The sequence below is a fragment of the Heterodontus francisci genome, chromosome 12 (genome assembly GCF_036365525.1).
Source record: "Heterodontus francisci isolate sHetFra1 chromosome 12, sHetFra1.hap1, whole genome shotgun sequence".
In the NCBI taxonomy this organism is placed as follows: Eukaryota; Metazoa; Chordata; class Chondrichthyes; order Heterodontiformes; family Heterodontidae; genus Heterodontus; species Heterodontus francisci.
Genome location: NC_090382.1, coordinates 58,801,619 through 58,817,633, shown reverse-complemented (window position 1 = coordinate 58,817,633; position 16,015 = coordinate 58,801,619). Strand labels below are relative to the sequence as shown.

The following is a 16,015-nucleotide window of genomic DNA, read 5'->3' as shown; positions in this document are numbered from 1 at the left end:
ATCTTGTCAAAATGTTGTCATGCAGACCCCCCCCACCTGCCAAGAATGAGGCATGTTAATTTTGTAATATGAACATTGATTTGAAAACTCTTGAAGAAAGGACTTGTTTAAAAAAGAAAATCACCAGGCCCTTGGCTGGAAAGACATTTGCATATTAGCAGACTGTGCTTGTGTAGACAAAAGGGTTACTTCCCTCATCCAATTTAACCCACAATGGACTTTGAGACCAGATATTGAAGGTGAGGAGCTCAAATTTCAGGATGACTGCTGGGATGGCCAAATCCACAAACAGATGGGTTCAGACTAGCTAGTCACATGACTAGCCTGCTTAGCAACCTGGTTTTTCTGAATTGCACAGAGTTTTTGAACAGAGAGACTGCAATATGCTCCTGGACTGAAGACGTCTCCTGTCTGGCTCTCCCTCTTTCTCAGAACTCCAAATCAACCAAAGACACATGAACACCGAAAGAAAAAGGTCTCCTACAGCAAACAAGGTTTAAGAATTAAACTGGGCCCCAACGAAGAGCAAGATCTACCTACAGTCAAGAATTCTACAGTAAGAACCATAACAAAAACCATCTTCAGAGATTGCCTCAAACATTTCCACTATTTTTCTTCTTCTCTTTTCTGTCTATCTGCATGTGTAGGCACGTCATCTATCTGTAGGCATTAACCGAATTAGAGTTCAAGTTCAAGATTAATAAATTTCAACCTTTCCTCTTTAAACCCAAGAAATCCTGTTTGTGCTGGTTTCTTTGCCTTATAATTGGAAAGCAGTGAACAAGGATTCACCAAGGGGGAGCTAAAAACATGGTGTTTAAAATTAAACCCTGTTACAGTAAGACTAGGTGAAGGCTGAGAGGGAACCCTAGACCCCTTTCTCACCGGGTCGCAACAATATACTGAAAACCCACTCAAAATGCTAGTACATCAGCAGAACTATAGCACAAAGTAACAATTTAAAAAGGTAGAGATATAGTGAAACTTCACTACACTGAACACATATGGGGTGTTTCAAGTGGCCAACTTTATATAGCATGGTTGACTGAAGGACCAAATCCATAATTGCAGCAATCTTTTAAGCAAGTATCAAGTACATTTGGCTTCGAGAATTTAGGAAAATTTAGAGTTAACACTGATTCAGTCTCATTTGTCTCAGATCAGATGCTATAACACTCGCCAACAAAATCAGCTGTTGCTGCAAGCAACTAGTCTCTCACTCACTACAGACAATATCTCATCCTAAAGCTGAAACTGACACCCACCCAGACATGAAGCAGTCATGATTTCAAAATTGAACCTTATTAGAAATATTTCCATGTTAAAACGGTTATCCACTTTCTGTTCGAATTAAAATATAAATACTTACGCCCAAAAATCTTCCACGGTGTCAAATTTAGTAACAAGACGAAGATTTGCCTGCCAAGGTTTGCTCTTATCATTTTTGAAAAACCAGAGGGTCCACCTGTATTTGGAGGAATATACACAAAGTGAAATATTCTAGACAATTTAGAACAATTTTCCTGTTTCAAAGCCATGATTAGTCAACCAACTATGCAGCTACATAAATAGCTACCATCTAGTACCACCACCAAAGCCATCTCCATTACTACAAGATGTAGGAATATTAAGCACTATTGAAAAGTTGCTTTAAAATGGGCATGATTAGTTTAGTTTTCACCAAAAAGTGGATAGAATCATTAAATATCAACATAATTAATTAAAAACCCCAAATCCCAGGTAAGAAGTGAAATTTGGCTCTCTTCCCCAAATTTCAAAGCTCTATGTTCTATAGAAACTTTAGGGACTTTCAAACGGCTTTTAGATAGGTATATGGATAAAGGAGAATGATGGGGTATAGATTAAATTGTCCTTGACAGAGGACAAAGGATCGGCACAACATCGTGGGCCGAAGGGCCTGTTCTGTGCTGTATTTTCTATATACTCAATGGCCCAGAAAAGATGAAATAAAAAAAAAGTCACATGCAGTCATATTTCTTGGACAATTAAAATGCAATACTAGAAGTGCAGTTCTTGCCTTCTGCAAGGACTTGCATTTGGCTGCATCTAGAACGTGGTTCAGTCTTGGTCCCCTCACATTGCAGGGGAGGGGGCTTTGGAGAAGGTCCCGAGGTGGACTATTCAGCTGATCGTGTTTCACGGGCTGCAGTGGTTCAAGGTGAAGGCTCACCACCTTCACAAGGGCAGTTAGGGACGTGCAATAAATGCTGGCCTTACCAGCGACACACACATCCCATTAACAAGTCATTAAAAAAAAAAGTAAAGTTAGATTAGAGGCCAAGAATGGTGGTATCTGCTGGAGAGTTATTGATCTGTGGAATATGATTAAGTGCAGCCATTAAGTGCAGCAAGTGTACATTCACTGTAGGCTGGGAAAGTTTGGGGGGGGGGGGGGGGGGGGGGTGGGGGATGGTGGTGGGGAAAGAAGGGCATTGATGTGGATGGTGGTGGTAATATTGAATAACTGAATTCCTGGAAATTGAATTCATAGAAGGTAGACAGGCTAATTGGAACCAGTTACAGTTACCCTGCTCACCCGAAGCTTACTGGATTGCCTCTGAGGGCAAGAGATGAATTTACCAGAAGCCTGTATGGGAGCAGAAGATGGCTGATGGTGCATTTAGGTTGCACTATGTTGGCAGCAGATGTAATTTGACAAAAGGATCCATAGTTACAACAAGAGTGGAATTAACCCCTATGTGCACCTTCTCAGTTTCTATATTTTCCTTCAAAGAAATAAATTGCAGCATCCAATTTCAGCCAACTGATATTTTGGTGTGCTCAAAAGACCCTCAAAAAAGGAAATATACAACATGTATCTTTCAGATTTCCTTCTTTGTCAAACTGTAACTGCATAAAGTTTCTTCAGACTTAGTCTATATTTTGAGTGTGCCACAATCTATTTTTAAACTTTTAAATTACAACGGCAGCATCAGAGCTCACAAGTTACAGAAAAAAGGTGCAGAGAAACAAGCAGTAGCTTGTCGGCTGAGGGCCAAAGACAAAATACCAAATTACTAATTAGCTTTGATCTTACTTGATTGGATAAATAAATCCCGCCAAAGTCTCTGCATCCCTCCAATTTTGACCTCCAGCATATCTGTTAACCATCGCCCCACCATTGGCGACCTTGCTTTTGCAAGGCCCAAGTTTTGGAATTCCATCCCTAAACTTTTCTTTCCTCTTAACCACATCCCTGTATAACCAAGCTTTTGGTCACCTGTCCTAATATCTCGACATGGGTCACTATCAAATTTTATTTGATAATGCTTTGAAATGCTTTGTGGTGTTTTGCTGCATTAGAAAAAATTATGGCTGGGATTTTTCATTGGGCGGGAGGCCCCATCTACCAGCCGAACAGAGACGAGCCCGGAATTTTTCATTCCCCGGGCCATTAACTGGACATGAGCGGGATTACCACCTCCTTGAGGAAGGAAGTCCCATCTAGTGAGCTGCCAGCCAATCAGCAGGCTGGCTGCTCAGTCCCAGCAGCACCACTGGGAGCTGTGGCCACTGGCTGAGTGTACTCCCAGCATATGATGCTGAAAGATGATTGGGGTCCTGTCAGCGGGGGAAATGTCATGCGTTGGGGGCGGTCGGGGCCTTGGGAGGGCAGCCCTCCATGGGGCACAGGGTGCCTGATCAGGAAGGCCCCCGCCCCCAGCCCACAAGGCCGCCACCTGGTTTCATCAGATGGGCTTTTTGAGGCTCGCCTGCCAGCAAGGGTAAAATACCCATGGTGGTGGGAGGAGCCCCTTAAGTGCCAGTTAAAGGCCTTGATTGGCCTGGGGTGAGCAGGCCATTTCCCATTGCAGCCCCACATAAATTGGCAAGTGGTGGTCAGGAACATCCCCCACTCAATTTTACACCCCCTGCGCCTGCTCACACCCCACCCCCCCCCCGCTCCTCAACACCACCACCCCACACGTTGGTGGGGGGGGGGGGGGGGGGGCGTTAAATTCCAGCCAATGTTATATAAATGCATAATGTTGGATGTAGATCACAAGTGGCCCCTAAGCCATATACAAGTAGCATTTGGTTTAAAATAGTGGCAAATTCAGCCACAGATTAAAATCAGCATTGTCAGAAGAGCTCATCTACATGGTGCATTATAAAGTGTTACAGACCAGAAGGGCACAAGTTCCATCCAATTCCATATCAAGACACCAGTTGATGGGGGTGGGGAGGAACAGAAATCACAATTCACTCATGCTGGAAAACAGACATGTGGATGTCTGTCAAGGCTTTGATTGGGCTGAACTGTAACAGCCTGCACAATGAACAGCATATTAGCACTCATTGTTTAATTTTACATTTTAAAGACACTATTTGACTTCCATCCATGAAACTATGCCCATTATCTTTTATGTGAACAAAAAAAGTTACTTATTTTAAGTGGCAAATATCAAGCTCCATTTTTCTCATTTAAATATTTAACAAGCAACAGAAAAGGTTCACAGCATAACATAACAAAGATTATACCGGTTCTGCAAAGGATGCTTCATATATGGTTGAACAGTTAGATTCCCTTTCCTAGGTGACTTCTTAGTTTTTTCAGATTCCTTCAGAACTGCCAGGTAAACCTTAATATGCCAATGCACAAAAAATAAATAAAATACCATCATTAAATTATGAACTCTACGTATTTCTCAAGTCTTATAAAACTGCTTCAAAACAAGATTTTTCTACTTCGATCAATCATCTAAGTCATTATTGTACATTACACCATAGACCTGGAATTGATGCAAGAATGACTTGTTTACAAAAGTTTCTTTTATTTGGAATTAAAGCAGAATAGCCCCCATACAATTTTGTTGTTTTATCCTCAAAGAAAAGGCTTCAGGAAAAAAAAGGGGTGAACAAGCTCCACGGGCAAATTTAAGACATATGCAAGAGATTATCACTCAATCTGAAAAAAACATGTACTTCGGGGTAGGAGAACAAAGGCAAAAATCAGAGAATTATTCAACAAAAATGGAAGACTAGATGGACTGTAGATGGTTTATGGATATACTTGCCATCCATATTCATATCTAACTTATGGCATCAAATCAATTTAACTCACCATCCTTTCCTTCTAGCCCATGACATGCACTTTCTTCTGTAAGCATCTACATTCCAGCAGGCCTGTAACGCAACCCCTACCAACCAGAAGGACAAGGGCAGCAAATGCATGGGAACACCACCATCTGCAAGTTCCCCTCCAAGTCACACACCATCCTGACTTGGAACTATATCGACGTTCCTTCACTGTCGCTGGGTCAAAATCCTGGAACTCCCTTCCTAACAGCACTGTGGGTGTACCTACCTCACATGGACTGCAGCGGTTCAAGAAGGCAGCTCACCACCACCTTCTCAAGGGCAATTGGGGATGGGCAATAAATGCTGGCTTAGCCAGCGACACCCAGATCCTCCTCAAGTTCAGGAAGAATTCAAACACGGTGGTATTTAGAAACCAAACAAAAGATTTATCGAGCAGCTTTTTCATAGCTTTGAGGCAGTTAAGGTGCTGCACACCTTTATCCAGGTACATTTATAGTGTTGCCACTCCATTCTAGGAAAAGATTGAACAAACCCACTTTTCTCAACTTTGATTTCAGCATTCCCTCAACGTTTAAAATTAGCTCAGTTTTACACGTGAACATTTGAATAAGGAGGAGTAGGCCACTCGGCCCCTTGAAGCCTGCTCCGTCATTCAATATCATGGCTGATCTGATTGCAACTTCAACTCCACATTCCCACCTACCCCAACAACCTTTCACCCCTTGCTAGTCAAGAATCTATCTACCTCTGCCTTAAAAATATTTACAGACTCCATTTCCACCGCCTTTCGAGGAAGAGAGTGCCAAAGACTCTTGACCCTCAGAAAAAATTTCTCCTCGGTCTTTAAATCGTGACCCCTAGTTCTAAAATCTCCCACAAGGAAAAACATCCTTTCCAGATCCACACTGTCAAGACCCCTCAGGGATTTTATGTTTCAATCAAGTCGCCTCTTACTCTTCTAAACTCCAGCAGATACAAGCCTAGCCTGTTCAACCTTTCCTCACAAGACAACCTGCCCATTCCAGGTATTAGTTTAGTAAACCTTCTTTGAACTGCTTCCAATGCATTTACATCCTTCCTTAAATAAGCAGCCAATACTGTATACAGTACTCCAGATGTGGTCTCACCAATTCCCTGTATAACTGAAGCATAATCTCCCTACTTTTGTATTCAATTCCCCTCACAATAACCACTCTATTATCTTTCCTAATTACTTGCTGAACCTGCATACTAACCTTTTGAGATTCATGCACGAGGACACCCAGATCCCACTGCATCCCAGAGCTCTGCAATCTCTCACATTTAGATATGCTTTTTATTCTTCCTGCCAAAAATGGACAATTTCACATCTTGCCACATTTATACTCCATTTGCCAGATCTTTGCCCACTCACTTAACCTATCTATATCCCTTTGTAGTCTCATGTCCTCTTCACAACTTACTTTTCTACCTATCTTTGTGTCATCAGCAAATTTTAGCAACCATACCTTCAGTCCCTTCATCCAAGTCATTTATATAAATTGTAAAATGGTGAGGCCCCAGCACAGATCCTTGTGGCACACCACTAGTTACATCATGCCACCAAGAAAGTCACCCATTTATGCCTACTCTCCATTTCCTATTTGCTAGCCAATCTTCTATCCATGCCAATGTTACCCCTACACCATGAGCTTTTATTTTCCACAGTAACCTTAGATTTCCAGACAGCATTTGATATGGTATGACATCAAAGTACAGTATATCCACAGCACATGTTACTTCTTCAAACAACTCCAATAAATTGGTAAAACACGATTTCCCTTTCACAAAACCATGTTACCTCTGCCCAATTACCTTGAATTTTTCTAAGTGCCCCACTATAACGTCTTTAAGACTACAGAGCAAAAGATCTGCTCCCAAATAAATTAACATAGTGGCACTTATAATGAGTTAAGATCCCTTAGGAGTATTGGCAGGCAGAGAGATCTGGGCATACAGGTCACAAAGTGGCAACGCAGGTGGATAAGGTAATCAAGAAGGCATACGGCATGCTTGCCTTCATCGGTCGGGGCATAGAGTATAAAAATTGGCAAGTTATGCTGCAGCTGTACAGAACTTTAGTTAGGCCACACCTAGAATATTGCGTGCAATTCTGGTCACCACACTACCAGAAGGACGTGAAGGCTTTGGAGAGGGTACAAAAGAGGTTTACCAGGATGTTGCCTGGTCGGGAGGGCATTAGCTACGAGGAGAGGTTGGATAAACTCATTGTTTTCACTGGAACAATGGAGGTGGAGGGGTTACATGATAGAGGTTTACAAAGTTATGAGCGGCATGGGCAGAGTGGATAGTCAGAAGCTTTTTCCCAGGGTGGAAGAGTCAGTTACTAGGGGACATAGGTTTAAGGTGAGAGGGGCAAAGTTTAGAGGGGATGTGCAAGGCAAGTTCTTTACACAGAGGGTGGCGAGTGCCTGGAACTTGCTGCCAGGGGAGGTGGTGGAAGCAGGTACCATAGCAACGTTTAAGAGGCATTTGACAAATACAGGACTAGGATGGGAATAGAGGGATACGGTCCCCAGAAGTGCAGAAGGTTTTAGTTTAGGCAGGCATCAAGATCAGCACAGGCTTGGAGGGCTGAATAGCCTGTTCCTGTGCTGTTCTTTGTTCCCGTTTACAACAATGTGCCACAATTTACATGTAGATTTATGTCTTGTTCTGATTAACCAGGGGAAATAATTATCAGTGTTTTAATTAACAGCAGATAAAAGGACTAAAAGGCAAAGCTTACTTCAATATGCCACATGCAAAATTAGACTTTTCCACTCTCTAGTCCGTTCCTGCTCGACTTCACCCAAGGCTTACTTATAGCAAGCTTGAAAGGAGAAAGAGCGGTTCTGAAGAGTCATATCCGACTTAAAACGTCAGTTGTTTCTCTCCAATTTCAATTTCGTTGAACGAAATCCTCCAACAAATTAAATGGAGGGGGGGGGGGGGGGAATTCAATGCAACATTATCGGGTGCTTTTCCAGATAGGGTATGACACCGCTATTTCCCAGCCCACCACCGCACAACAAACACTCCCTAACCAAGCTCTACCATACTTTCCCTCCCCTCTTCCTCCACCCCATAGCAAACTGACTCACCGGCTGTGTTACCGCCATAATGGAATATGAAGTCGTCAAATTGCCTGCCTATTCCCACATTTATGGGGTTATTTATCACTTGCTGAAGGAATTCTATTCCAGCTGCGTTTTCTGATTTGGGAACGGCAATAGAAACCTTAAGTTCGTCTCTAATAAAATTATAGTAAATCATCTAATGATTCCATATTTTTTCAGGCTTCACCTGATTTTGCATGCTTAACCTCATTTACATAATGTGGAAAACCCCCCACTTAAAGTGGGCCTGATTTGGAGAGTTTGTCAAAGGGGTAGAAAATTGCTAGTAAACAGCTGCGTGATAGGCAAATTTATTGGGATAAGGCCGCTTAAAGGTAAATGCATAAACAGTATCTTTTACATAGGTTGCTAATATCTTTCATTTAGTATTTTCAGATTGGGTAACAAAAAAATCCCAGCAAAGTACAATGAATGGCATGTACCGTCAAGAAACCAAGTCTTTGGCTAATTGCTGGAGCAGTGCAATTTTCTAATTCTAATTACGTGACTGGAAAAGAAGAGATGGTTCAGATTAGAAATTATAGCAAGCAGGGCTGCACCCGATAGAACAGTTTTAGAGCATGCATTTGAAGGAGATGGAAGAAGAGAAATTTGAGGTGAAACCTGGTACTGCTGACCCTTTTAGTGCATGATAAGTGCAGGTACCTTTAGGGAAGATTGCACATTATTTGTATCTTGCTGTCTACTGATAGAGAGCCCATGTAGATATTTCTATACCATTATAGCCAAGAAGGAGGACATTAACAGATAGACACAATCTTCTGGAGCAATTAGACTTACCTGGCTTCTCTCCATTGTTCCTCCTTCCTCCAAAAAGCATTAGTAAAGGCAAATACCCATTACAATTTCACCATATTGATATCTTGGATGTACTAAAACAATGGTAGTGTTAGAGTACTTGACACAAGGCACCTGACCAATAAAAAAAATCAGAAATAGCCTTACAATGCTGTTAAAACTGGGTCTCTTTAAAGGCTTTTGCATAAGCACTACACATCCGGCAGCCACAGATGCTCATTTTACATGGACAAGTATAATGACTGAATGCTCTAGTGGCATAAACACCAGAAAATGTGTGATTCATATGAGGCTAATTTAACTGGTGAGTGCTGCTAGGATCTTTTTTTCCTTGAGATTTTTTTTAAATTTTTATTTCCAAAATATACTTTATTCATAAAAATCTGTAAAAATTACATTACCAGTTTCAAAAAACACCAAGTCAAAAATTACCAACAGTACAAAGGTGATCAGTTTCCTTCAATACAATCCTGAGTTGCCTCACAACCCTTCCATTTCATTTGTCATGCCATATACATTTTTACATTTTACAGCACACAAAATTTTCTCGATACAGTTCGAGGGGTTTCCCATGGATCCAGCCCCTCAGTTCATCTTGGTGGGGGGACCTTACACTGTGGTCTTTCCCCATTGAGCCTTTGCTGTGGCTGCCCCAAGCTTTAGTGCGTCCCTCAGCATGTAGTCCTGGACCTTGGAATGTGCCAGTCTGCAACATTCGGTCATGGACAACTCTTTGTGCTGGAAGACCAGCAAGTTTCGGGCAGACCAAAGGATGTCTTTCACCGAATTGATAGTCCTCCAGCAGCAGTTGATGTTTGTCTCGGTGTGCTTCCCTGGGAACAGCCCATAGAGCACAGACTCCTGTGTTACAGAGCTGCTTGGGATGAACCTTGACAAAAACCACTGCATCTCTTTCCACGCCTGCTTTGCAAAGACACATTCCAGGAGGAGGTGGGCAACCGTCTCTTCCCCACCACAGCTTTGAGATTTTTTTTTTTAATTTCCAAAATATACTTTATTCATAAAAATCTGTAACAATTACATTGCCAAACAGTTTCCAAACAGCACCAAAAAATACAAACATTGCAAGGGAGATCAGTTTCCTTCAATACTGTCATGAGTTTCTTCCCAACCCTTCCGTTTCACAATTGTCATGTCAATTACAGTTTTACATTTACAGCAATTGAGAATATTAACGATACAGTTCGATGGGTTTCCCATGGATCCAGCCCCTCAGTCCAGCTTGGTGGGGGAACCTTACACTGTGGTCTTTCCCCATTGAGCCTTTGCTGCGGCTGCCCCAAGCTTTAGTGCGTCCCTCAGCACGTAGTCCTGGACCTTGGAATGTGCCAGTCTGCAACATTCGGCGGTGGACAACTCTTTGCGCTGGAAGACCAGCAAGTTTCGGGCAGACCAAAGGGCGTCTTTCACCGAATTGATAGTCCTCCAGCAGCAGTTGATGTTTGTCTCGGTGTGCGTCCCTGGGAACAGCCCGTAGAGCACAGACTCCTGTGTTACAGAGCTGCTTGGGATGAACCTTGACAAAAACCACTGCATCTCTTTCCACACCTGCTTTGCAAAGGCACATTCCAGGAGGAGGTGGGCGACCGTCTCTTCCCCACCACAGCCAACGCGGGGGCACTGTGCGGAGGGGGCGAGACTTCGGGTGTGCATGAAGGATCTGACGGGGAGGGCCCTTCTCACCACCAGCCAAGCTACGTCTTGGTGCTTGTTTGAAAGTTCTGGTGATGAGGCATTCCGCCAAATGACTTTGACGGTCTGCTCGGGGAACCATCCGACAGGATCCACCTTTTCCTTTTCCCGTAGGGCCTTGAGGACATTCCGTGCAGACCACTGCCTGATGGACCGGTGGTCAAAGGTGTTTTCCCGCAGAAACTGCTCCACGAAGGATAGGTGGTACGGCACCGCCCAACTGCACGGAGCGTTCCGCGGCAATGTGACCAGGCCCATCCTTCGCAACACCGGGGACAGATAGAACCTCAGCACGTAGTGACACTTGGAGTTTGCGTACTGGGGATCTACACACAGCTTGATGCAGCCGCACACGAAGGTGGTCATCAGGATGAGGGCCACGTTGGGTACATTTTTCCTGCCCTTGTCCAGAGATTTGAACATCGTGTCCCTCCGGACCCGGTCCATTTTAGATCCCCAGACGAAGTGGAAAATGGCTCGGGTGACTGCCACGGCGCAGGAGTGGGGTATGGGCCAGACCTGCGCCACGTAGAGCAACAACGTGAGTGCCTCGCACCTGATGACCAGGTTCTTACCCACAATGGAGAGAGATCGCTGCCCCCACATGCCCAACTTTTGTCGTACCTTGGCTACTCGCTCCTCCCATGTTTTGGTGCACGCCCCGGCCCTTCCGAACCATATCCCCAGCACCTTCAGGTAATCTGACCTGACGGTGAAGGGGACAAAGGATCGGTCAGCCCAGTTGCCAAAGAACATGGCCTCGCTCTTGCCGTGGTTAACTTTGGCTCCCGAGGCCAGTTCGAACTGGTCGCAGATGCTCATCAGTCTGCGCACGGACAGCGGATCCGAGCAGAAAACGGCGACGTCATCCATGTACAGGGAGGTTTTGACCTGAGTGCCTCCGCTGCCTGGATTGTCACCCCTCTTATGCTCGCATCCTTCCTAATAGACTCAGCAAAGGGTTCAATACAGCAAACAAACAAGACCGGGGACAGAGGACAGCCCTGTCTGACTCCAGATTTGATCGGGAAACTTTCCGATTCCCACCCGTTGATTGAGACTGCGCTATTGATGTTTGTGTAGAGCAGTTGGATCCAATTGCAGATTCCCACCCCAAACCCCATTTTGGAAAGCACGTCCATCATGTAGGTGTGCGATATTCTGTCAAAAGCCTTCTCCTGGTCCAGGCTGATGAGGCAGGTGTCCACCCTCCTGTCCCGTACGTAGGCGATCGTATCCCTGAGTAGCGCGAGACTATCAGAGATCTTCCTGCTGGGTACAGTACAGGTCTGATCGGGGTGAATCACCAACTCCAGAGCAGACTTGACTCGACTGGCTATGACTTTGGACAGAATCTTGTAATCAACATTAAGCAGTGAGATGGGCCGCCAATTTCTGATTTCTGCCCTCTCCCCCTTCTGCTTGTAAATGAGGGTGATGATGCCTTTTCTCATGGATTCTGACATGCTGCCGGCCAGGAGCATACTCTCGTATACTTCCAGCAGGTCCGGGCCGACCCAGTCCCACAGGGCCGAGTACAACTCGACCGGTAAGCCGTCGCTCCCGCGAGTTTTACTCGTCTCGAAAGACTCGACGGCCTTTGTCAGCTCGTCCAGAGTTAGCGGCTTGTCCAGTCCCTCCCTCCTGCTGTCATCTAAGACCTCTGTGATAGATGACAGGAAGGACTGGGAGGCTCTGCTGTCTGTGGGCTTCGCGTCATACAGCCCAGCATAAAAGGATTTGCTGATCCTTAGTATGTCGGACTGCGAAGACGTTACCGAGCCATCTTCTTCCTTCAGGCTGCTGATAACAGAGCTCTCTCTGTGTACCTTTTGGAAGAAGTAACGCGAGCACGTCTCATCCTGCTCGATGGAGCGGACTCTGGACCAGAAGATGATCTTGGAGGCCTCCTTGGCAAAGAGCGAGGCCTGCTGGCTCTTCACCTCTTGGAGGTCCTCCTTGACCTCGACCCCCATTGACTGTAACCGGAGTAGATTTTGCATAATTTTCTGGAGTCGGGACAGTTCCCTCTGTCTCTCTCTCGCCTTCTGAACACCTTTGTGGATGAAGAATCTCTTGATGTTCTCCTTAATCGCTTCCCACCAGTGAACTGGAGACTCAAAGAGGGGTTTCACGGTCCTCCAACCTTTGTAATCCCTTTTGAGTTCCTCAACGTTCTCTGGGGTCAGCAGTGTCGCATTGAGCTTCCACGTCCCTCTGCCAACCCGCTGGTCGTCCTGTAAGTGACAGTCGGCCAGTAAGAGGCAGTGGTCGGAGAAGAACACCGGCTTGACGTCGGTGGATCCGACCGTGACAGCACGGGACAAAAACAGGAGGTCAATCCTGGAACGGGCAGACCCGTCCGATCTTGACCATGTGTATCTGCGCTGCGCTCCGTCTGCAGGTTTGCTGAAGACGTCGTGCAGTTTGGCATCTTTAACTGTTTCTATTAGGAATCTGGACGTAGCGTCCAGTTTGCTGTCGTCACTGCCGGATCGTCCAGCCGCATCGATGATGCAGTTGAAGTCACCGCCTAGAATGACCAGCCTGGACATCGCCAGCAGCAGTGGGAGCTGCTGGAAGACGGTCAGCCGCTCGCTGCGTTGTACCGGGGCGTACACGTTGATCAACCGGAGCGGAGCGTTGTTGTACATCACGTCTGCTACGAGGAGGCGGCCGCCCACCACCTCCTTAACTTCGGAGATGGTGAAGTTACCTCCCCGCAGCAGAATACCCAGGCCGGAGGAACGGCAGTCATTTCCCCCTGACCAGATTGATGGCCCGTGGGACCACCATCGCGACCACTGCCTGTAGGTGCTGAGGTGTGGTATTCCACACTCCTGCAGAAACAGTAGGTCAGCTTTGACCTTGGCAAGGTAATCCAAGGTTGAAACACATCGCGTAGTAGATTTAATGCTACGCACATTAATGGAAGCAATTCTTACACCCATTTTTTACTAAAAATTAGTTGTTGCTTCCCATACCATTTGTCCTCGCTAGTCCCAGTCCTTCGGGATGTTCCTGCATACCCATCGTGTGCGCAAGCAGTTTCACGTTGGTTGGGCTCAGAAACCCCTCCTGATTTTTCATGCAGGGTTTGTGCCGCTCGGGTGACATCGGGGGGGTCTTGTAGGCAGAGAGGATTGGGTTGTCCTCAGCTGCTTCCATCTGTTCCTCCTCGAAAACATCACAGCTCCCGGTCTCCCGGAGCTCAGGTGCGCCAGACGTGTCTTTGCTCCCGGTGTCCCGGAGCTGAGATGCGTTGGCCACGTCGTTACGTGTGGGGCATTGGGGTTGGGGCACGCCGGGCCCATCACAGCTTCCAGTGCCCGGGGGCTCGGATGCCTTATCATCCATCTCGGAGTTCTGCCGCCTCTTTTGAAGGAGCTGTCGTTCCAGCATTTCCCCGTCCAGTGAAGAGGAGTTGTTGCAGTCTGATTCAGAAGAGAGCCTCCTCTTGCCACTGGTTTGGGTGGTGGCTTTGGGATGTTTTTTCTTTGTGGTTTTCCTCTGGACCACTTGCCACTGACCTGTTTGTCCATCTGCTGCCTCCTCCTCCATTGATTCTGTCTGTGGAGGAGGGGTTTCCGGGCGCTGGGTAGGTGCTGGGTCGTTGGTTTCAGCCGCCTCCCCTTCCTTCTCAGGTTGAAGTTCCTCACTGCGGAGAAGGTTGCTGGTCTCCTTTCGAACAGCGGACGCCTTCGTTGAACCTTCTCCCGGCCTTTCCTTGGACCTTGCCGCCTGAGCATAGCTGAGGCAACGTTTGGGGCAGGTCTTGTAGAGATGGCCTGCCGCGCCGCACAAGTTGCAACACTTAGTCTGCTTACAGTCCTTGGTCTGATGGCCTTCCTCCTTGCAGTTCTTGCAAACAACCGTGCTGCAGTTGGACAACACCAGTACTTATTACCCAATTCTCAATCACCTATGGGCACTAAGAATCAACCATATAGTGTAGGACTGAGTCACATGAAGGTCACGCCAGGTAGGGTGGATGCATCCTTCCTTAAGGGATTAGTGAACCACATTCATTATTTATGACAGTAGCATTTATAGTCATTTTCTGATGCTGACCTACAAATTGCCAGATGGAGTTCAATTTCATAACTTGGTGGTATAGTGAGATTTTGAACGCCCAACCTCTAGCTTGTCTAGTCTAGTAAGATAACCACTAAGCTATCATACCCTGTTCCAGTACAAACTCCAACTGAAAATTGGTTGAGATCTCTGCCCATTTTTCTGGTTAGTTAGTTATGCCCACTTCACCTGTACTAATCAGGTATAACTGATTAGCAAATCTTCCTTATCATGTCATGCAAAACACTTGCTATTTTAAGGTAAGACAGAATGTAAGCCATGGCTCAGTTGGTAGTACTCTCACCTCTGAGTCAGAAGGTTCAAGTTGTACTCAAGAGACTTGAGCAGGCTGACACTAGGTTGGCACTTCAGTGCGAGGAAGGTGGAAAAGAGCATTGGTGCGATGACACAGCCTTGCTTGACCCCAGTTTGCACTCGGTTAAGGTCAGTGACAGATCCTTTGGCAAGCATTACAGCTTGCATGTCGTCATGCAGGTGGAGGACGGTAACAAATTTCTCCGGGAAGCCAAATTTGAAGACGATGTCCATAATCCTTCCCAGTTGATAGAGTAGAAGGTCTTTGTGAGGTCAAAGAAGGCCATGTATAAAGGTTGCTGCTGCACCCAACATTTTTCTTGGAGTTGTCTTGCTGTGAAGATCATGTCCACTGTGCCTCTTGATGAACGGAATCCACATTGTGATTCCGGTTGGAGCTCTTTAGCAGGGAGAAGGCGGTTGAGAAGGGCTCTTGCAATGACCTTCCCTGTGGCAGACAGCAGGGATACCCCTCTGTAGTTAACACAGCCGGTCTTGTCACCTTTTTTGAAGAATGGTCGCAATTACGGAATCTCGGAGATACCCTGGAGATGAGACCATGCATTTGTGTCAAGAGTACTTCTCCGTTGTATTTTAGAATTTTGGCAGGAATTTCGTCTATGCCAGCGGCCTTATTTGTTACTTTAGCTGTCAGATAGCCTTTTCGATCTAATGTCTGGCTGGGGTTGTGCTGAGGTTGTGGTGGATAGCATGCTGTGGAATGTGGTCGAGGGCACTCGCATCAAGGACTGAGTCATGATTGAGAAGATCTTCGAAGATCTCTGCAACACCCCACTTCGTCTCCATGAAGCTCCCGGCCAGAGTAGACTTACTCTACAGGACGAGTGGGAAACTATTTAACCTACGTCCCTCCAGTCCAGAACCAAGGCTAC

The 16,015-nt window shown here is 45.9% G+C and overlaps 1 protein-coding gene across 10 annotated transcripts in view; it reads right to left on the bottom strand.

Annotated features, from left to right (window-relative positions):
* The window catches only part of LOC137375880 (eukaryotic translation initiation factor 4E-1A-like), a 141,749-nt gene that overhangs the window by 14,349 nt on the left and 111,385 nt on the right, over positions 1–16,015 (bottom strand). For 9 of the 10 annotated variants that reach the window (XM_068043503.1, XM_068043499.1, XM_068043501.1 and 6 more), the window contains 2 exons: positions 4,504–4,604; positions 1,370–1,465 (listed from right to left, as the gene is read on the bottom strand). In XM_068043503.1, coding sequence (XP_067899604.1) covers positions 1,370–1,465; positions 4,504–4,526 — 119 coding nt within the window. In that variant the 5' untranslated portion in view covers positions 4,527–4,604. Of the gene's footprint in view, positions 1–1,369; positions 1,466–4,503; positions 4,605–9,002; positions 9,119–16,015 lie in introns of those variants that run through there. The other variant, XM_068043497.1, reaches the window with a different exon arrangement.